The following is a 21380-nucleotide window of genomic DNA, read 5'->3' as shown; positions in this document are numbered from 1 at the left end:
TCAACAACTTTCACTGGTTGTATCTTTGCCTCACAGAAAATATTGCTGAATTATCGTTGTGGTTAGTATTTCAATTGTCCTTAGAAACGGCATTGACATCAGCACCCTATTTGTGTGTAGTGAGGGTTGATCCCTCCCTGGAAATGGTTACATTTTGGAGGGAAAATGAGAGAAAACATTACCTTCATTTTAGAAAGTGAGATACTGTGCATGGGGATCAGAAGCTCCTGGTAGACCAGGAGCCAGTAAGTTCTTGCAGGAAATGCAGAAAACCCCCCCAAGATGAGTGGTGCGGTTGCCATGCCTGAAGGATGGATGTCATCCAAAGGGACCAGGACAAGCTTGAACAGTGGGTCCATGGGAATCTCATTCGTTTTAACAAGACCAAATGCAAGGGGCTGCACCTGGGTCAGGCAACCTCCAGTATGAACACAGGCCAGGGATGAACAGATTAGACCAGCCCTCTTGAGAAGAACTTGGGGGTGAGGGTGTATGAGAGGTTGGACATGACCCAGCCATGTACAGCCCAGAGAGAAAATTGTGCCCTGGGCTACATCAAAGCAGTGTGGGCAACAGAGTAAGGGAGGGGATTCTGCCCCTCTACTCTGCTCTGGTGAGATCACATTGGGAGTGCTGCATACAGCCCTGGAGTCCTCAACATTTCTTGTGCTGTAGATCTGTTCAGAAGAGAACCTGTCTACAAAAAACCTGTTCACACCTGTCCATATCTCTGGATGTGGATCTGTCCAGAAGAGAACCTGTCCATAAGGATGGTCAGAGGACTTGGACATCTCCTGCCAAGACAGATTGGAAGAGTTGGCATTGTTCAGCCTGGAGAAGGCTCTCTGGTGACCTTATTGTGGCCTCCTAATACCTAAAAGGATCCTACAGAAGAGCTGAAGAAGGGCTTTTTACTAAGAGTTGTAATGATAGGACAAGGCTTTAAACAGAAAGACTGTAGATTTAGATTATATATAAGCAAGAAATTCTTCACTATGAGACTGGTCAGACATTGAAACAGATTACCCACAGAAGTTGTGGGTGTTCCATTCCCTGGAAGTGTTCAAGGTGAGGTTGGATGGGGCTTTGACCTGCCTGTGGCCTAGTGGAAGGTGTCCTTGCCCATGGCAGGGGGCTTGGAACTAGATGATCTTTGAGGTCCCTTCCAACTCAAACCATTCCATTATTCTAGGAGTCTGTACTTCCATGTACTTGAGCTGCACTAAGAACATTGCCAGTAGGTCACCACAAGAAAACCTTTCTCTCTACTCATCCCTGCTATGCACATCTGGAGAGCTGCAAGCATTGCTGGCCTCCACAGTGCAAGGAGGACGTGGACATGCCAGAATGACTTCATTAAAGTGCCAGAATCATCATTGAAGAATTGTAGTATCTGACAAATGAGGAAAGGCTAAAATAGTAAAGGTTAGTAATGTGTAGCCCAGAGAAAAAAGACCTGTGTAGGTCTCAACAATGTATAATCACCCAATTTTTGATGAGACAAGTCGACAGAAGTAGTGTCTGTTCAATGGCATCTAGTGACAAGACAAGAGGCAATGAGCACTAATTAAAATACAAGAAGTTCCATTTAAATGTAGAGAAAACCTGTTAACCTGTTTTAGAGTCGGTGTTGTCAAACACTGCAATAGAGAGATTGCCCAGAGAGCTTATGGAGTCTCCATTGTTGAGGGAGTCAAAACCCTGCAGGACACCATCCTGAGCAACTCAGTGTATATGACCTTGGTTTGAGCAAGGGTTTGAACTGTGTGGTCCCCAGAGTTCCCTTCCATGATGCTTTGGTCATTCTGCACCCAGGAGTAAAGCTGAGCACAGGATACCAGGTTGTCTGATCTGACCCAGCTGAACTTGGCACACGATCAGAGGGGATTGCTCCCCACATCCCAGATTATAAGATAGTAAGCTGATCTAAAGACTTGCTCTATTTAACACCCATGTTCCTTGGCTTCCACCCCTGTCCTCAGGCCATGCTTGTAACTGCAATCACCTGCATACAATGTCATCCCAGCTGCATTCTTCTCTGGGCACAGGGCCATACAAGTGACCCAGGAGTCAATATCACAGCTCTTGCTGCCAGTGGATTCCCTGTCTGGGAGTGGATAGCCAGGTACACATCTGACAGCATTTGGTAGTGTGGCACAACAGTGTTTTAAGCCTTGCACCTATTAGAATCGTCACTGGCTTCACCTGGAGACAATCAACCATGGATATGCAGAGACAAAGCGAGGTAGATCACAAAAATTCAGTTTGTCCTGGTGCATCAAGCCTTGCCCTCCTGTCTTAGTGGCAGCAATGCTATTGGAAATTCTGGAAATTATGCAAATGATGTTCAAAATATTTCTCCGTGCTTGCTGTTTCTCGTAACTTGTTAATAAAATAGTAGATTCAGGCAACTGAGATGTGTATGAATGCTTGATATTAAGAAACAGTAGGTTCAATTTGAGGAGAATGGGTTTGAATCTAACCAGAGTGATCAGATAGTCATGAATAATAAGAAGTCACGTGTGAAACATATTCACTAAAGTTAAGTGTCCAGTAAAACTAGTTTCGACATCATAGTAATCTCTAAAATTATAATGTGTGAGTCACGGCCCTTAGATGATCTTAACCTTTACTAGAGGATACCCTGCTTTGTGTTCACAGCATAAACAACTGAGCAAGGACCCGTGCAGACCTGGTGAATACAACACTTTTGAAGTCACTGTAAGTAATGTTTTGGGGTTTTTTTAATGTGGATAAATTGTCAAAAATTATATTCAGGGCAAAAATTTTTTAATTGAGAAATTATTATGTTCATATACAAGTTTTGGCTTAAAGCTTCTTGGATTGTTTAACTATGATTTTGGGTTTTTTTTAAATAGAAAAGATAAGTCCTCTGTGAGATTGGCACATTCGTGACTGTCCTTAGGAAAACTGCATTTCTAAGTGTTTTAAATTAAGTACATTGATGATAATAACAAATGTAGGGCATGAAACTAAATTGAAGTGGGGTCTTAAGGATTGCTCTCTAAAGCATCTAGACAGCATTTTAAAAAAAGAAACTGGCTTAAAGAATTAGTGTAAGAGTGGGAGAAGTCAAAAACAAATCAGACCTTAAATTTAAATGTGTTCTAGACATGAAAGTGCACTGTCTGAAAGTGGTTTGTCATGGGGTTCAGGCCCTTTCCTAGCATTAGTAGTATTTCTATGACCATGATATTCAGTGTGAATTAAGGAATATTTAGAGCATCTATTACTAAAGCCAAGATCAGCATTCTCAGTTCACTGGGTTTTGGAGAAACAAAATGATGGAAAGTGGAGAACACAAATGTGGGATCATGGTGGGAGCTGACAAGGATTCAGAGCTTTTGCAAGGCAGAGTCTACATTTCTCAGTGCAAGTCAAAAACCTTAGGTATTTTTCCCCCAAAGAGAGCTTTGTTTTAAAAAAGTTTGGTAGGTCAAATGATTACATACTACAGAAGGATGTTTTGGATTTCTAGATATTCCACATCTTTACTTCTCTCTATTGACAAAAGTTATTGAACCAATTGTGATACAGTGTTAATTTCTAGAGGTGAGAGTATTGCCATAGATGTGGAATGAATGGTTTCCATGCTTCTCTGGAAAAGGTTTTCCTGTTCTATCTCTATTTTTTTAGTGTCTTTCTTCCTCCTGAATTCACTCACTCATCTTCATTTTCAGCCATTGTAAACTTCTTTGCCAAATCACCCTTTTCTATCTTTCTGATGATAAAGACAGTATTAGGTCTAGAGTTTCTCTATTTTTTTTTAAATTTTGTTTTTAAGTGACTTGATTCAGTCACTGGGCTGGGCATGTCTTTGCATGCAGCAGGCTCACTTATTTCCTTTTGGTGCTCTATGTACTTACTCATTTTCCCGGTCTATATAAGCAGCACTGTATTCTGAGGGTTTTCACAACATCCTAATGGCTATTTCTTCTGTTATTTTAGTGGAAGTTGTTTTTTTCTTTTAGTTGTGCTCAACTGTTCAAGTTTTATGAATTCACCATAAATGTTCATCACTTCTTCATTAACAAGTGCATTTGCATTCTCTTAGGTGCCTGCATATGGGTTTATATGCAGCCCATTCAAAGACATATGTTTTAATTTTCACAAAAGAGGTATATTGTGCCTTTCTTCTGCTTTTTCATCAGTTAAATTTCCAAATTTAACTGATTGGCCTTGACTGTCTCCCTTGCTTTCTTCTCTATAAACCTGTGCTTTTGATGCTTTCATCACTTCAAACGACATCAAAAACACAATATTGGGGAAAAAAAAAACAGTTTAAAATGAATTGTAGCTTAACTTTAATGAGGGCGTATTTGGAATTACCTCATCCCTCTTTGACTTTAATTTTTATTATTTCATAACCTCTTCAGTAGGTTGAGCAATATTCCAGAGTCTGCTTCCTTGAAATAGAAAGCTCATTTCCCCCATTTCCCCCAATTCAAACATCTCAGAGTCACTGGTGCTAAGTTAACTCTGTATAGTGAAGGTATTGATGTATTGCTCAACACAAGGTGAAAAGATTTCTAAGCCAAATGTAACTTTTCTTCTATTACAGAATCACAGAAATATGAAGATGTTGCTTTTCCTGTGTCTTTTACTTGTTGGAATCCATTCCAACATTTATTGCTATGAGACTTATCAACAAGGGGTAAGAAACCAGAATCAAAGAGCACAAGGAAACCAAAACATGCCATTGCAGAGTGTAAGGAACAGTGTTTGTCGATTTGCATGTTGTTTCTACAAAGAAATTTCTTCTCGTGAAAACAACGGAAATGTTTTCTTCTCTCCTTTGAGCATCTCTACTGCCTTTGCAATGCTGACTCTGGGTGCCAGATCAGACACCCTGACACAGATTCTTAGGGTCCTTTGCTTTAACCCTCGTCAGATTTCTGAAAATGACATACATGAAGGTTATCATCAACTCATGCAAATGGTAAACAGAAGGAATGGGGGGTTACAGTTGAATATGGGAAATGTTCTGTTTGTACTTGATCGACTGAAGCCACAAGAAAGATTTTTAAATGATCTCAGAAACTTCTATGAAGGAGAAGCTTATCCTATGAACTTCAAGAAGGCTGATCAAGCCCAGCTAAAGATCAATGAATATGTGGCAAGAAGAACGAATGGAAAAATCAGGGACCTCGTAAATAACCTAGATCCACTTACTGAAATTCTCCTTATTAGCTATATCTATTTTAACGGTAAGATATACATATCGTGTTCTTCTACTCCATAAAGTACTTCCTCAGGTCAGCTTTGGACTTCATCATTTTTTGCAATGTGGTTTTGCAGGCGGACTCATATCTTGTTTCCCTTTTGGTCCTCACTTATATTTAATTAGAAACAAAGCTATTGGAAATTATGTTCTACTTGACACTGATAATTCCTAGCAAAAGGTATGGCAAGTTTTCCCATATCTTTTAATATATTAACTTCTTTCCTTCAGAAAATTAAGTGAAATATATGCTGAGGAAGGCATTGCTAGGCAGTAAAGCATCTAATCCTATGCAGTCTAGTAGGATTCAAGCACTTTCTTAAATCCTTGGCCGAGATCCATTTCTGTGAATTTCAATCCAGCTGTTTTTTTGTTTATCAAGTTCAGAGTTAAATTCAAAGAATGCTATTAAAGGAAAACCTATCATCTTATCAGACGGAGTATGTTTAGATAACAGCTTTGCTGTTACTGTGAATGTTTATGTATTGAAAACTAAGCATGCTACAATAGCTTTAGTTTCTCACTCATGTTCTCCTTATTTTTTCGCTAACTATACCTTTGCCGATAGCATGTCTGTAGTTCTGGTGCATCTAGAGGCATAGGTTTCAACCTTTTTTTTTTGATTTGCAGATTCTAATATTTTCCAGTGGAGAGATGGACCCACCAGTATCAAATACAAGCCTATTGACAATAAGCTTGTTTTTCTTAATTAACTTGTGCAGTCTGCTTAGATACAGTCTTCAGATGTTCCCAGAGCTTTTCAGACTTCTGATCTAATGAGACGAAGAGGATCAAGGCTGTAAGACTCAATCAGTGGTCTAATAACAGATATTGCATCTTATTTCAAACTTTCTCTCTCTTACTGATTATATGCTGAAAGCAAAGTATTTGTAGTCAGAACAATAAAATTCTGTAATTTATCTGATAAAAATATCATCAAGCTTTTTAATTGAAATGGAGATGGCATATTAGATAAATTTTTAAAAGACAAGCTATCCTTTTAGAACTGTTAACCTGGATGCTTGCACTTTCCAATATGAGGCTTCCCCTGAAAATAATTAAGAACTATACTTCTGTTTTTCTTTGCTTTCCATCTGCATCTCTGCTCCTTGTATTAATGTCTGAAGATTTGGCCACAACTAAATGGAGCTAATTGAAATGATGACTGATGTTCCTTAGTTCTCTTGAAAACCTACTTGCTTATCTCAAATAATGCTTTCATTTAGACTTTTATTAGGCATCAGGTACATCTTTCAAAACAGGCAAAACCCCTGACTTTTCTTTTACTGGAAGGTGTTTGGAGAATAAGCAATGAATTTAGTAGCACAGTGGGGACAAAAGTCCAAGAAACTTTGTATAAAAGATGATTTTGTATTGCAGTTAATTTTTACCTGTTCTAACAGTAAGGGTTGTTGGGTTTTTTTTGAAGAGATGTTCAGTTTGCTACTGCAAAGATTTCCTAGCTGCAGTAAAGTTGGTGGAGTTTCAGTTTTAGCTCATCAATTTTAAAGCAAATGGATTAAAGAATAGCATTAATCATAATAATATAATAACATTATTTTAGTCTTGAGATCAAGAGTAAGTTAATTATCTAGACCTGGGATTAATCTAGAGAGGATTTCTAAACCTCACTTAGCTCTATAACCAGTCCATACTTTCAGGTGGTTGTCTTCTTTTTGTGCATTACAAACTCCCTTGCACATTACTGGTGACAATTTTTTTTGGTGTAGCATAGTACAGAATTCTTCCTTCAAGGACAAAAGTCTGGCAATATTTTCCTGACTTTTACCTACAAGACATGTTATTCCACTATATTACACCAATCCCTTTTCATACCTCAGTCAAGCTGGTAATGGCAAAGAGTACTTCAAATTTCATTTTGCAACTTGAGCACCGTGAAGCACTTGAGGAAGGTGCCTAGAAGGTATCCCCCTAAGACAGAACTGAGAACAGGAATAAGAGTGCCTTTGAAATAGGAGGAAAGTATTAGTGAATATCATCTCTGTCTAATCTGTGTGTTAACTGATAGTCATGGTTTGTGACCTTAATGATCACGTAGTTCTGATGCCCCTGTAATGGTCAGGGACACCTTCCACTATACCAGAGTATTCAAAGAACTGTCCAACCTGGCCTTTATCACTGCCAGGGATGGGGCATCTACAATTTCTCTATTCCAGCCTCACAATCCTCATAGTAAAGGATTTCTTTCTTATAGCTAATCTAAATTTAAATTTGCCCTCTTTCAGTTTAAAGTCATTCCTCTTTGTCCTATCACTATCTGCTTGCATAAAAAGTCTTCCCCCCTCTACAGGTACTTCCCCCTCTTTAGGTACTGGAAGGGACTCTAATGTTTCCTTGGATCCTTCTCTTCTCAGGCTGAACAACCCCAACTCTCTCAGCCTGTCTTCATAGGAGAGGTGCTCCAGCCCTCTGATCATATTCATGGCCCTCTTCTGGAGTAACTCAAACAGGTCCGTCCACGTCCTTCTTTTATTGGAAACCCTGGAACTGAATGCAGTACTCCAGGTGGGATCTTGCCAGAGTGAAGCAGAAGTGGAGCTGGCCACACTTTTTGATGCAGCTCAACATGTGCTTGGCTTTCTGGGCTGCAAGCAGACATTCCTGGGCCATGCTGAGATTCTCATCCTGTAGGTCCAAGTCCTTCTGCTCAGGTCTTCTTTCAACTCAATCCATTATTTTCCCAACTTGTATTTATGCTTGGGATTGTCCCAACCCACATGCAGGACCTTGAACTTGGCATTGCTGAACTTCATGATATACTAACGGGCCCACCTCTCAAGCCTGTCTCACTCTCTCTGCATGGCACCCTCTCTGTCTGGGTGGCATGCCTTCACTCTGGAGGGCATCCTTTCCTTACAGAATGGTACCATCTTGGTGTCACTGGCAAACTTGCAGAGGGTGCACTCAATTCCACCATTCACTTTTCCAACAAAGACATTGAACATCACTGGTCCTAATATCAACCTCCGAGGAGCACTGGTCATCCCTGATCTCCTCTTGGACAACAAGCCATTGATTGCAAGCCTTCAAATGCAAACATCCAGACAATTCCTTATCCACTCAGTGGGCCACCTCTCACACCCATCTCTCCAGTTTAGAGTCAAGGATGTCATGCAGGACAGTGTGAAGTTCTTTGCACAGCTCCCGGTAGATTACATCGGTTGATCTTCCTTTACCACAGTTTACCCTTTATGAAGTCATGCTGTCTGCCACCAATCACTTCCTAATTTTCCATATGTCTTAGCACAGTTTCCAGGAGTATCTGCTCTGTATCTTGCCACTCAGAGAGGTGAGAAAGACTGGTAGTTCCTGGGTCTTCCTTTTCTTCATTTTTTAAAAATGAGAGCTCTCATTTATATTTTCAGTCAGTAGAAATTTCACTGGACTGCCATAACTTCTGAAATATGATGGATAGTGGTTTAGCTGTTCCATCTATTTCTCTAATGATCTGCAGGTCCCATGGACATGTTCATCTTCAGGTCCTTCACATGTTCTTAAACCTGATCTTCTTCTACAGTGGACTGCTTCTTTCATTCTTCCAGTCCCTGCACTTGCCAGTAAAGATTGAGGGAAAAAATGTCATTGAGTACCTCAGCATTGTCCATGTTCTGGGTAACCAGGCTTCACATTTCCTTCTGGAGGGAGTTCACATTTTCCCTAGTCTTCCTTTTATCATTGTCATACCTCTAGAACCTTTTCTTGTTGCCCTCAATGTCCCTGGCCAGATTTAATTCTATCACACCTTTAACTTTCCTAATGTATTCCTTGGAGGCTCAGAAAATTTCTTTTTATACCTCCCAGGTTACCTGTCCTTGCTTCCACCTTCTGTAGGCTCTTTGTGTTTGAGTTCACCAAAGAGCTCCTTGTTCATCCAGGCAGACCTCCTGGCATTGTTATCTGACTTCTTCTTTGCTAGGATGGATCACTTCTGGGCTTGGTGGAGGTCATCCTTGAATATTAAGAGAATCATAGAATCATTAAGTGGGAAAAGAACTCAAATATCTTTGAGTTCAGCCTTTGACTGAACACCACCATATCAAACAAACTATTTGCACTAAGTTCCAAGTTCAGTCATTTCTTGAACATTTCCAGTGATCATGAATCTACCATATCCCTGGGCAGCCTTTTAAAAGATTTGATAACCCCTTCAGTGAAAAAAATTCCTCCTGATGTCCAACCTTAACCTCCCCTGAGGCCATTTCCTCTTGTCCCATCACTCGTTGCCTGGGAGAAAAGACTGACCCTCACCTGGCTACAGCCTCCTTTCTGGCAGCTGTAGAGAGCAATGAGGTTCTGTCCCACAGCCTCCTCTTCTCCAGCCTAAAAAGCCCAGTTCCCTTAGGTGCTCCTCACATGACTGCATCTCTAGACTCTTCCGCAGCTCTGTTGCCCTCAATACTCCAGCACTTCAGTGTCTTTCTTGTTGTGAGGGTCTTAAAACCAGACCTTGAACAAAACTTGAGGTGTGGCCTCACCAGTGCTGAGTACAGAGGGACAATCCCTGCCCTGGTCCTGCTGGCCACACTATTGCTGACACAGGCCAGGGTGCCACTGGCCTTCTTGGCCACCTGGGCACAGCTGGCTCATGTTCAGCTGCTGTTAATCAGCACTTGTAGGTCCTTTTCCACTGGGCCACTTTCCAGGCACTCTGCCCCCAGCCTATAGATCTGCATGAAATTGTTGTGACAAACCAGCTTTCTTGGGGCCCCCTTCCCTCCATGGCCTTATCCCAAGCAGATCTCTGAAGAGGCCCAAGTTTGCACTCTTGATGCACAGAGTAGTGGTCCTAACATCCTACTCAGTTTTCAAGCAAAGTTCTTCTTGAAATCAGTTGGTTTTCCCTGAGTTGAGCACTAGATAAATGTTAAAGTTTTCAGGACTGGTGTCATTAATGTTTTTGTGATTCATTATGCTTTTTTTTTTCCCTTAGGCATAATAATGTAGAAGTCCTGTGTGTTATATATCTGATGATAGAAGTCACTATTAATGAAGTATATAAAAGTATATGAAATGTATAAAAGTAGCAACTTTTCCATGTTAAGAGCATTGCAGTTGTCAATCTATGCTTTCAGACACCAAGACAGGCACTGAAGAAGTTTCATTTCACTTTTTTGAAAGTTATTTAGTAGTGCAGGCTATGTCAGATGGTGGAGACAGCAGACAATAATTATTTCATTTGTAACAAGTTGCCTAGTAATCAGTGTTCAAATAGAAATCAGAAGTCAACAGGGGTTTCATCTTGTTTCATGGTTTTCTTGATGCCACTTATTTTACTTAGTGTGACAGCTCTACTTTTTCCCATTACATTTGATAAAATGTTAGTTTTGCTCTAGAAGGCAAAATTTACTACAGAGCAACAGGCTTTCTTAAAAATTAAAATAATAGCAACAAAAAAGCCTTTCCAAAACTCCACAAATTTCCCTTTTAAAAAAAATTTGCTCAGCCTCTGGAACATATGACATGGATACCTGGAATTTGACTTTGAAACTCCTCTCCACTGATGATAAGAACCTTTCAGAGTTTCAATGTGGACTTCATGACTAAGTGAGGAATATTTGAAAATTTAATATGGTGAAGATGACAGTGGAAAAATTTTCTGCTGTTGCTGCTTTTTTTCCTAACTCAGCAGTCTGGTAAAATTAAGCTCCTTATGACTCCATACATCATCAGCTAATGTGAGGTATCAACACCTCTCTGCAAGTAACACAAATCCTTTAATTTCTCTGGAGAACTCATCCCTCATGTCACCCATTACAAGCCTATTTTGGTTTGGGAATAAGAAAATGGGACAATCTTCTTTTGAGCTTAGATAAAGGCTGCATTATATGAGGACTTTACAGGCTCCTCAAAATTGTTATCATAGAGGAAAAGTGCAAGTTAGAACCCTTGATAACTCATCTAAATGAAGGGTTTTGCAGCCTGCTGTAAGAGTTAAGGGAGCATTTTATATCACATTCTATCAGCTGTGTGTTGCTATTGAATTATTCTAAGTATTTAGCAAGATCAACTGATCATTGCAAATTGGTTTGTCTTTGAAGCTGATCCATCTGTGCCAGTTTCTGTCATCTAAGAATGTGTCCTATAATAATATGTCTTATGGTTTCATGTCCTCAAAAATATCCTGTAATTCTGTCTCTTATATTTCAAGCTGAATGGGAAAAACCTTTTGATCCAAAATACACTAAAATGAGCAAATTTTTTGCGGATGGGAGCAAGGTTGTTGAAGTCCCGATGATGTTTGGAATGGGCCTGTTCAAGCATGGCTATGATGAGCAGCTGTCTTCCACTGTGGTGCAAATGGATTACAAAGGAGGTGCTTCAGCATTTTTTATTCTGCCTGATAGAGGAAGAATGAGGAAGCTGGAGAAAAGATTGTCTTGTGAACATTTGTCAAGGTGGTCGACATTAGTCACAAAAAGGTAAAATTCTGCAGTTCTTTGTTCAGATGGTAGCCAAGGAAATGAATGTGCTGGGGTATGACACAGAATCAGTATGCAATTTTTAGTTCTGCTTTAAGCAGTAGAAGAAATTTCCTGACCTAAGTTGGATCTAAGGCTGATTTAGTGTCCATGTGTTTTCACATTCAGTACTGCACACACTGAAAACCTTCACAGATTAGGACTTTTGCTGTTTCTACATTTTGTTTCCCATCTTCAGTTTTTAATAGGCTCAAGCTTTTTGACTTAGACCTCTTCTCACCTTTTTGCCTTCTATTTACGAGTAAATAATAGGGGAGAAGGAGGGAAGTTTTCTGCCTTCTATTTACAAGTAAATTCCTACCACTTCAGACTTTTTTCTTGTCTGTTTCTTAATTTCTGTCTATTAAAATTAACAGCAATTGTACAGTTAATGCTTAAATAACAACTTCCATTCAGCAATTATGAGGGCAAAGCTCAATATGTGAAAACAAAACAAAACAAAATTAACAAACAAAAACCCCACCAAAATACAACAACAAAGAAAAAAACAAAAACAAAAACAAGCAAATAAAACCCCAGCAAAAACAATGTAATTCTCACTGCACCTTTTCAGTTTTGAAACTTCTGGGAGTAGTTATGTGTGCCTATAGGACAAAAAGATGGTGAATCACGATATTTAGATATAATTTTTGCCAAAGAAAAAATTGCCTTTACAATTATCAAGATGAATGCTAAATCTAATTGGAGGAATTTGTATTTCCTCTCTGCATTTTATAATATGAAAAAGAATCGCAGTCAAATACAAGTTTGTTTCATGCTGCTCCCCATTTTTCATCATAACCATTCTCTCCTACAAAATAATGACACAAATTCCTCCTTTTCCCTTTAATCTTTAAAACAATTGATTGTATCAGCTATTATTTGGAATCTCTAGGAGGTCTTAATAAATGAAAGTATTATATAGAATCATGTAAAGGCTGTGAGCTACCTGTTTGTCCCCTCACTGTTTGAAAACTGATGTTGATATTAGTGGTAGAAGTGTTGTGAAGGACATCTTTCATTTCTGGTGGCTGATGAAAAGGATAGTGCTGAAGTGTCACCAGTACAGACAGCTGAGATGTTTTAAATGGCTGAACTATAGAGAAAATGTCACTTTCCCTTCTGGAAAGTGTATTCCACTGCTCCTTTCCTTGTTGCATTGTTACTGTGTGTCTGTGGCTTTCCCATTCCCCTGTACTGGAAGCAAGTGGGGGCTTGAGCAGGAGTTCCTTTAGGTAACAATGGGGCAGATGATTCAGGGATAGCTGTGTCCTCATTCGGGGCAGCAATCAGCACAGACTGAAACTGGGAAGTAAGAGGTCAGCAACCTGATGTCAATCCACCAGCACTCTTGTTTTTGGATACAGCCAGAGCTGGCATCAGATGCTGTGCAATGCTGGAGGTGTGGGCCTTCTCCTTCCCACCTGCCCACTGGATGACTTTCTCTTTGGCTAGCTTCAAGTGCTCCACATCTCCCTGACCTAAAGGTCTGGAGAGCTGTCCTGATTTCTCACCAGAACATAGCACCTAATATCAGTGCTATCACTAACCTCTGTCTCATGCTGCTTCTAGCTGTAAATGTTGGGCTTAACCTTTGAAAAGTAATTGTTAGATACTTGGGGAAAAAACAAGGAAGAAATTAGTCAGGAACATAGAGCTTTAGTTAATTTATGGAAAGCAGCAATCTGGTCACTTAAACTTGAGTATGTCAGACACTGGGCTTGACACAGAAAAATAATTATCTATTAATATGTAATAGATTTAATAATATATCTAACTATATCCTGTAAATTTGCTTTTGTCTTTTGTTTTGCCATGCTTTCTATCACTACTTACTATTGTCCTGCTTCTTCAGTAGATACAGTTCCATTTTATCTGTCCTGTTTTATATGATAAATACAGAATGCCACAAGACCTTTTTTATCCAAAGGTAACATTCAGTGAACTTGAATGTGTTGGCTATTTTTTTGTGCTTAGCTTGAGACACTGAAGGAATCTCTTTTTCACAAGGTGAATCGTCCGCATCCTCAGTAATGGCTCATGATGAAGGTGCTTCCAGCAGGTTGCACAAGAGATTACTAACTTAAAAAAATTTACATCTACGTTGAAGGCTAGAGAGAGGCTACAGGCAAAATGTCTTTAGGGAGAAAGCAAAATCAGTTTTTTCTCTTATGAGTCTATGTTACTCTGTGATAACTGATCAAATATTTCACCATATTCTTGCACTTCTTTTCTGACAGCTCAGTAAATTTGTATCTTCCGAAATTCACGCTTTATGGGACATATAACCTAAAAGATATCTTATATAAAATGGGCATCATGGATCTATTCACGGATAAGGCTGACCTCTCTGGGATCACTGGGCAGCCTCAGCACAGAATTTCCCAGGTAAGCCATAACTGCCATAACTGCTTTTTGTTTATGGGCCCATGGTTACTAATACTTGTATAACTTTCTGCACAGCTATTCATGGTGCAAAACTCATGTAAAGAGGCTTTGCTTCACATAAAAAGGCAGCTGATAGCATTCAGAGTATTTTATCCCTGTTGCACTGTATAAACAATTGGGTTGGAGCAAGTTACTAGTCTGTAGTTTTTTAATCTGTAGATTAAAAATAAAAGGCTATTTTGACCTGCATGTGGCAACTTTATAAAACATACATGTCCATTATATATCCACACCTTGGTACCTTCGTGCAGCATGTTGTTACAGTCACCACTGGCTGCTTCTGTTCATGTCTGCCTTCTCTAGCCTGCTTGTGGGCAAGTAGGGAGCTGTAGGATGTATCACTGCTTGTATTTTATGGAGGTGAAGGAAGAGAAAAAAACACTTGTTTTTAAACTGTTTGGGGGAAATTAAAATGCAGTTATACAAACATTTTGCTTTAAGCATATTATCAATGACTGCCAGGCTCAGGAAAAAGCTACAGATAGATCATGCTTCAATAAACATAGAGTTTAAAGCTGATAATCAGGGCAAATTTAATTGTCTAATGAAGAAAACAACTGCCCTCATGACCTCAAGTGGACATTAGCGAATCAGGATCTGTCAGTGTCTTGATTTCACAAGGTCAAACTTTTGTATTTCTGTGCTTTAACCCTCCATTTCTTGCCCTTCATCTTTGTTCCCATTTTTTCCCAAAACGTGAAGGAACATTGGAAACACAATTTAAGATTTCTATTAATTGTGCTAATCTGCATGTTGTTTCTTCAACTATATGAACTTCTAATACACAGTAAAATACAGTCTTACTCTATTAACATTTGGTCTACCTGTACAGATCTCCATGGCCCTGGAGTGGATACAAAGAATAAGAAAAGAAACAAAGCAAATGTTTTCACTAGCAGGGACATGCCCCTCCAGTGAAGAGTAATGTTTCCTCTCAGGGGCTATAAAGCTGTGCTGCATGTAGCTGGCTTATTTTATTTCTCCCTCCCCCAACTTTGCTATCATTAAGCAGTAGATTCACATCTGTCCATCTGACACTTGTTTCTTACCAGTAGCTACTTCAGGCACTTTTAACTCTCGTTCTTATTTAGGTGACTAGTTTTGTACCCCCTTGACTTGTAAAATGTCTGTTTTTTCACAGGCTATTCATAAGGCTGTGGTAAAGGTGGATGAGACTGGCACCGAAGCTGCAGCTGCCACAGGCATGGAAATAGTGCCTATGTCCGTTCCAGTTACTGTTAGATTCGACAGGCCCTTCCTAATGGTCATAACTATGGATGACACTATACTCTTTATGGGAAAAATTGTGAACCCTCTGAAAAAAAATTAAGTTAATGTACAAATTAATGTGGTGATGACCATTCACAGATCAAGTATTAGACCTGATGAGTATGGCATGGCTACAGAGGGACTCTCCACCTCTTAAACTGATGTTATTCACTGATGTTTTTTGTAGATGAGGCTCTTCATCAATTTAAGTTATCATAGATGCATGTTTGTTTGGGCCTTGCTTCTTTTTTTTTTTTTTTTTTTAAGAAGGTTGCATTCATACGGAGCTGTCATGAGCTCTGTGACAAGATAGGCCTGTGTGATACTGACAGCATAGATACATCTTCTAGCAGGGAAGATGAGGAGCGTGTGGGTGGAGAGGGTTGTGTATGTCTGCTTCTTCCCTCATGGCTGCCTTCTCTCCTATCTTTTTTAAGTTGACTGACAAATAGGTACAAGTTATGTCACTTTACTATTTGTGTCAATTTTCCTACCAACGTGAAGTTTATAACTAGCATAAACCTTAACATGCATAATGCTTATTACCTTGCCCAGTACCATTGTTGTCCAGTGAGTCTATTACACCCTTGGCTGTAAGTTGTTGTCCCAGCTTGGCTGCTGCAAAGGGGTCTCAAAGAAGGGGTGTTTTCCCCCTGCAGATATATACTGCCCTGCCTCTGTTTCTGTGCAATCTATAGTCCAGACTCATTCCAGGGCAAACTTCAGAGGTTCTAAGAATTTGATCAAAATAAAAAAGGAGATAGATCTGATCTCTGCACTTTGGCATCCTGGAGCCAACCATTGTGAATTAAATATACAGCTCAGAGCAGCCAGAAGACTACTTCTAGCTTTTGCCTGCACCTAAAGTAGCTCCTAAAAGTCCCCAGGCAGCAGGAAGCACAAGCCATGTCCTGGTGCCAGTGTCTGTACCATTACTGTACCTGGGAGAATACCCATGGTAGTAAGCGCCATTCCAGTATTGTTTGTAGGATCAATAACACCCATACCCCATCAGTGGTGCTTGCCATATCTCTTCATATAACCCCTTCTGTTCCCAGACTGTCTGGTAATACAACATTGGTACTCTTTTTCTCATCTGCTTCATGGTTAGTATAGCCACAATATTATAAAGAGCTGTTTTCACTATTAAGAGACACAATAACCAGTCACATTCATAATGAACATGCTTATTTTATTTCCTTGTTTTCTTTCCTATCTATTTTTTTTTCTTCTGGTTTTTACAACATCTATCATTATTTTATTTCTTCACTCATATTCCTGGTATATATCTGATCTCTGGTTGCAGGAGGGGTCAATTATTGACTAAAGGGGGTTAGTCTGTTAATAGGTATTAAGCACTTACACCAGTCTTTGTACAGCCTTGAAATATGCAGACAAATGTACTATGAGAGAACAACAACAATTAATAAACATGACATTAAAAAGTTTCTAATTTTGCTATTTTACTTTTATAATTCAGAGTTAAGAATTAAGTATGGTTCAAGTAGGCTTTTCTGACTAGGGTCAACAAATAATTATTAATTTACTGCTCATATACATTAGATCAGCACAGTAATGCCAGTAATGAGTTTCGAAAAGCCCTCTGCCTTTAGCTTGAGCAATAAATAGTAGGTTATCTCTGCTAGGTAAAGAACCTTTTGGGAAGGCTGGGCATTCATTTCATGCAAAGATGTTTATTTCAAAACCTTTAGAAAGTGTGCTGCTTCTACTCTATCAAGTGTGTAGCTTCTGTGTGTCTCTCATCATTTCTAAAAAGCTCTCTCTTGACTCCCTCGAACAGCTCTGTTATCAGTCTTGGCGCATTTTTGAGCCGAAGTTCCTGTTATTCCATAAACAAAATACAGGCCATTTATATCATACCTTTGGGTTTTAATAAATTAGGAGAGGGAAACAAAAAAATTGCTTAGAAGCTTTTTGTAGAGGAACTTACTTCCAAATTAAAATCACAATGAAGAAAAAACTCCTATCTATGGCATTCAAATAAGGCAATAAGAAAAAATAAATTCCCAAACTGAAAATTAGGTGTATTAAAGTTATCTACATCACTGGATCCATAGCAAACCTTTACAGGGTACTTTCTTCAGGTGCTTAGAGATATTTGTAATCTACATCAATCTAAAGGCACTGCAGATTTTCCTAGGTTACAGATAGTTTTCTGACAAAACCAGATCTTACAGCTTGCATTCCTGTAAAAATGTACTTCCAATGCATTTGGAAGTAAATTCAAGGAACCCTAACTTGAAAAGGGAAAAAAATAGTATATTCACACAGAAATCTAAACTAGAATTAAGAAGATAAATTTCAGAAATTGAAGTCATTATCAGCTCAGGGAATGCCCCCTTGCCAAAAACAACAATTCCAGAACATTAAAACTGTAATAAGAAATGACAAGGAGAACTTTGAGGGAAATGCCACAAAATAATATATTCTTTTTAAAAGAGATTGTTTCAAAGAGCCTGAGGGATCAGTAGATGTTCAAAATATAAAAGCATTCAAGGGCACTGGTAAAACAGAAAAGTTCAATCCATTGCACATGGCTGAGCTTAAACCACTATTCCAAACTGAACTAACAACAGAATAGTATTGGGGGGCGGGGGGAGAAGTAGTCAAAGAGCAGGTAACAACAAATTAGTCTGATTGCTTAGTATGCATGCGAGAGCTCTTAGCAGTCTCAAGAAGAAAAATGTTAAACTTTCCACACTGATGCAACAGTTAAGCTGTCTCTGTACCACACTAATAGGAAGTGACAAATGTGATGTTCAATTTTTTCAACAAGAGGCAAGCAAGCATCTGGAGTGCAGACTAGTTAGATCAGCTTCAGTTTTTTTTGAAACTGCAGAATTTGTAGTTCTAGGAATAAGTATGACAAAATATTAAATTATTAATATGACTGTCATAGAAACATAGAATCTTCTACATTGGAAGATCATTCCTTAAGATCAGCTCTAGCCCTTAATCCAGAACAATCAAGTCCAATGCTGTCCTTAAGTGCCACATCAACACATCTTCAAAATACCACCAGGGGTGGTGACTCAACCACTTCCCTGGGTGGCCTGTTCCCATGTTTGACAGCTCTTTTCATGAAGAATTATTTCCTAATACTAAATTTAACCACCCCCTGCCTCTCCCCTCTCCCCCCCAACCTCCACCCTCCATCCCTGGTGCAATTTGAGGCTGAATTTCTTCTCCCATCATGTGCGTGTAATTTGGGATAAGAAACTGATCCCCACCTGACTATACCTTACTTCCTTTTAGAGAGCTTTAGAGAGTGATAAGGACCCCTTTCAGCCCTCTTTTTCTCCAGGCTAAAAACCCTCAGCTCCCTGAGCCACTCTTCATATGACTGACTTATCTGGACCCTTCCCCAGCTCTGTTGCCCTTCTCTGGACATACTCCAGCACCTCAAAGACTCTGGCAAGTCTTTCTTGTCCTGAGAGGCCCAGAACTGAACAGAGGATTCGAGGTGTGGCCTCACCAGTGCTGGGTTCAGGGGGACAATCCCTGCACAGGTCCTGCTGGCCACACTATTGCTGACACAGGCCAGGATGGCACTGGTCTTCTTGGCCACCTGGGCACGGCTGGCTCATGTTCAGCTGCTGTCAGATGGCACCTCCAGGTCCTTTTCCACCAGGCAGCTTCCCAGTCACTCTGCAACTGGCCTGTAGTATTGCAGGTGGTTGTTTTGGCTGAATGCTTTGGGATACAGTGTCAAAGGCTTTACTCAAGTCCAGGCACACAACATCCAACATTCCTGTTTCACTCAGCTGGTCACCTTGTCAGAGAAGGAGGTCAGGTCGGTACAAGGAGCACCTGCCTTTCATAAACCTGTGCTGGCTGGGCCTGATTACCCAGTTGTCCTCTGCTTTGTCATGGCACTCGTGAGGATATGCTCCATAACCTTCCCTGGCACTGAGGTCAGGCTGAGTGTACTGTAATGCCCCAGATCCTCCTTCTGGCCCTTCCTGTAGATGGGCAGCCCATTTCCCATCTCCATTTGTCTGGGACCTCCCTGGTGAGCCACAACTGCTGATAAATGATTGAAAGTGGTTTGGTGAGCTCTTCCACCAGGTTCCTCGGTATTCTTGTGTGTGTGTCTAAGTGGTGCAAGAGGTTGCTGACCATTTTCCCTTGGTTAATGAGGTTTTCATTCTTCCCCCTGTGCTTGCCTTGCAGCTCAGGCATCTGGGTACCCTGCAAACAACGGGTCTTATTATTAACAATTGAGGCAAAGAAGGCACTGAGAATCTCAGTGTCTTCCTCATCTATTGCCACGATCTTCCTTCTTGCATCCAATAAAGGATGGAGATTCTCTTTAACTTCTTATTGATAATGTTTTTATAGAAACATTTTATTGTTTTTTACAGCAGTAGCCAGAACCCTTTGCCAAAGAATTCTTTGAAGAGCTGATATGTCCATGTATTGTAATGGTTTGGCTGGTGTATGCCACATAGTTCTGGAAACCTAAAAAATTCCTCAGGGCAGGATCTAAACCAATCATAAACTAGTAGGGAGGGAATACCCTTTATAAGCATAGGTGTATATTATTCAGAGAAGTCAGAGATGACCTGGGACTTTGACAAATTGTGACATTACACATTTTTCTGGTGGTTTCACCTTGTTCATTGGGAAGAATCTCACAGTACTCAGTGGCCAGCTGATCAGAGGAGAATCACTGAATACAAGGCAAAGAACACAAGGGGAAAAGCCCTTGGTTTTTATTTGGCAAGATGGACTCACATTAGCCATTGCCACTCAGGACAGAGATTTTGCAGTGGTGGTGGACAGACCACTGAATATGTCATTTCTATGTTCAGTGACAAGGAAAAGGAAACCAAACAGTGGAAGATGTGAAGAAAGGAGAAGAGAGAAAGCTTGTGTATATGTGTACACTATATATGTATTCTGCTGTGTGTGTAGCCTCTCTTTACTGCCAAAGCCTAAGTGCTTGTTTCCTCTTGCTGTGCCCAAGGCTGTCCAAGACCTCTCAAGGCATTTTCATTTCCTCAGTTAACAGGAACACTTCTATCAGCTCAATGGTTCAGTAGGAAATTACTAAAAATCTAAGCCAACTTATATGACTCAGTACTTTAGAAGCATTCATTATTAAAAAAAAAAAAAAAAAAAAGTGTGGGCTTTTCTGAGAGCTTAAAAGGGTCTTTACATCACATTGAATGGTTGAAGCAGGTCAATTTGTGTTTGCCTTCATATTTGCAGTTTTGTTCTTTTTGCAACCATTAATTATAATTCCTACAATCAAAATAATGCCTTGCTATTTACAAGTGAACTTTCACAAAGATTCTAACCAGATCTCATATATATTTTTTAATGTTTCTGGGTTTTGTTCTTTTGTTTCTCTGTCAAATGTATTTATATATATTTTAAAATGGGAATATCTTATTAGTAATATTATTCCCATCAGATTCAAAACAAAAGTGAATAAAATTCATTTATTAATGTGAATTAGCTCTCAGTATAACAGTTCTAAACTCTTTTTCCTCAACATCTATTTCCTTAGAGTATATGATAAGTCTGGTTTTAGTTCACAGAAAAAGGCAAATGAGAATAAAACTCTGAGTGGCAAAATAATGACATACTCATTCCTCAGGTCCTCTACAACTGATGCAGAGGATTTTCCATCCTGATTTGAAGAACTGAGTGCATGTTAAAAACTCTCCTGTAAACAATTGTTTTCTTTCCAGTCAGACTTTTCTATAATTGCCTTTAAGTAGTGTTCATAGTCCCTTATTTTTTATTATTTTCATATAAATTACCTTTCTCTACCAAGAGAAATTTCAATACATTGTATTTTTCACAAATTGTGACAAAAAATTTAATTCTCAGCAAAGTGCCTAGAATAGTTTTGAATGTTGCTTTCCATTTTATTGTTAAATAGTAGAAAAATCAATCACTTCATATTATGT

General features: G+C 39.5%; 1 protein-coding gene across 1 annotated transcript; it reads left to right on the top strand.

Moving 5' to 3' along the window:
- The first annotated feature begins 2649 nt into the window (after positions 1-2649).
- On the top strand, positions 2650-16886 carry LOC100229618 (alpha-1-antiproteinase-like). The gene is made up of 5 exons (XM_030274916.4): positions 2650-2721; positions 4583-5228; positions 11412-11682; positions 13962-14109; positions 15311-16886. Exons 2-5 carry the CDS (start codon positions 4595-4597, stop codon positions 15497-15499), a joined length of 1242 nt encoding a protein of 413 aa, XP_030130776.3. The 5' UTR covers positions 2650-2721; positions 4583-4594; the 3' UTR covers positions 15500-16886.
- The last annotated feature ends 4494 nt before the right edge of the window (positions 16887-21380 follow it).

This window comes from Taeniopygia guttata, chromosome 5 (assembly GCF_048771995.1).
Source record: "Taeniopygia guttata chromosome 5, bTaeGut7.mat, whole genome shotgun sequence".
In the NCBI taxonomy this organism is placed as follows: Eukaryota; Metazoa; Chordata; class Aves; order Passeriformes; family Estrildidae; genus Taeniopygia; species Taeniopygia guttata.
This window is presented reverse-complemented; position numbering and strand designations above follow the sequence as displayed.

Bases quoted from the DNA above. Each gene is read 5' to 3' on its own strand.
- LOC100229618 (XM_030274916.4), top strand. From the start codon at position 4,595: ATGAAGATGTTGCTTTTCCTGTGTCTTTTACTTGTTGGAATCCATTCC. The intron at 5,229-11,411 runs GTAAGATATACA...TTATATTTCAAG, and splicing joins TAGCTATATCTATTTTAACG to CTGAATGGGAAAAACCTTTT. The intron at 11,683-13,961 runs GTAAAATTCTGC...CTTTTCTGACAG, and splicing joins TCGACATTAGTCACAAAAAG to CTCAGTAAATTTGTATCTTC.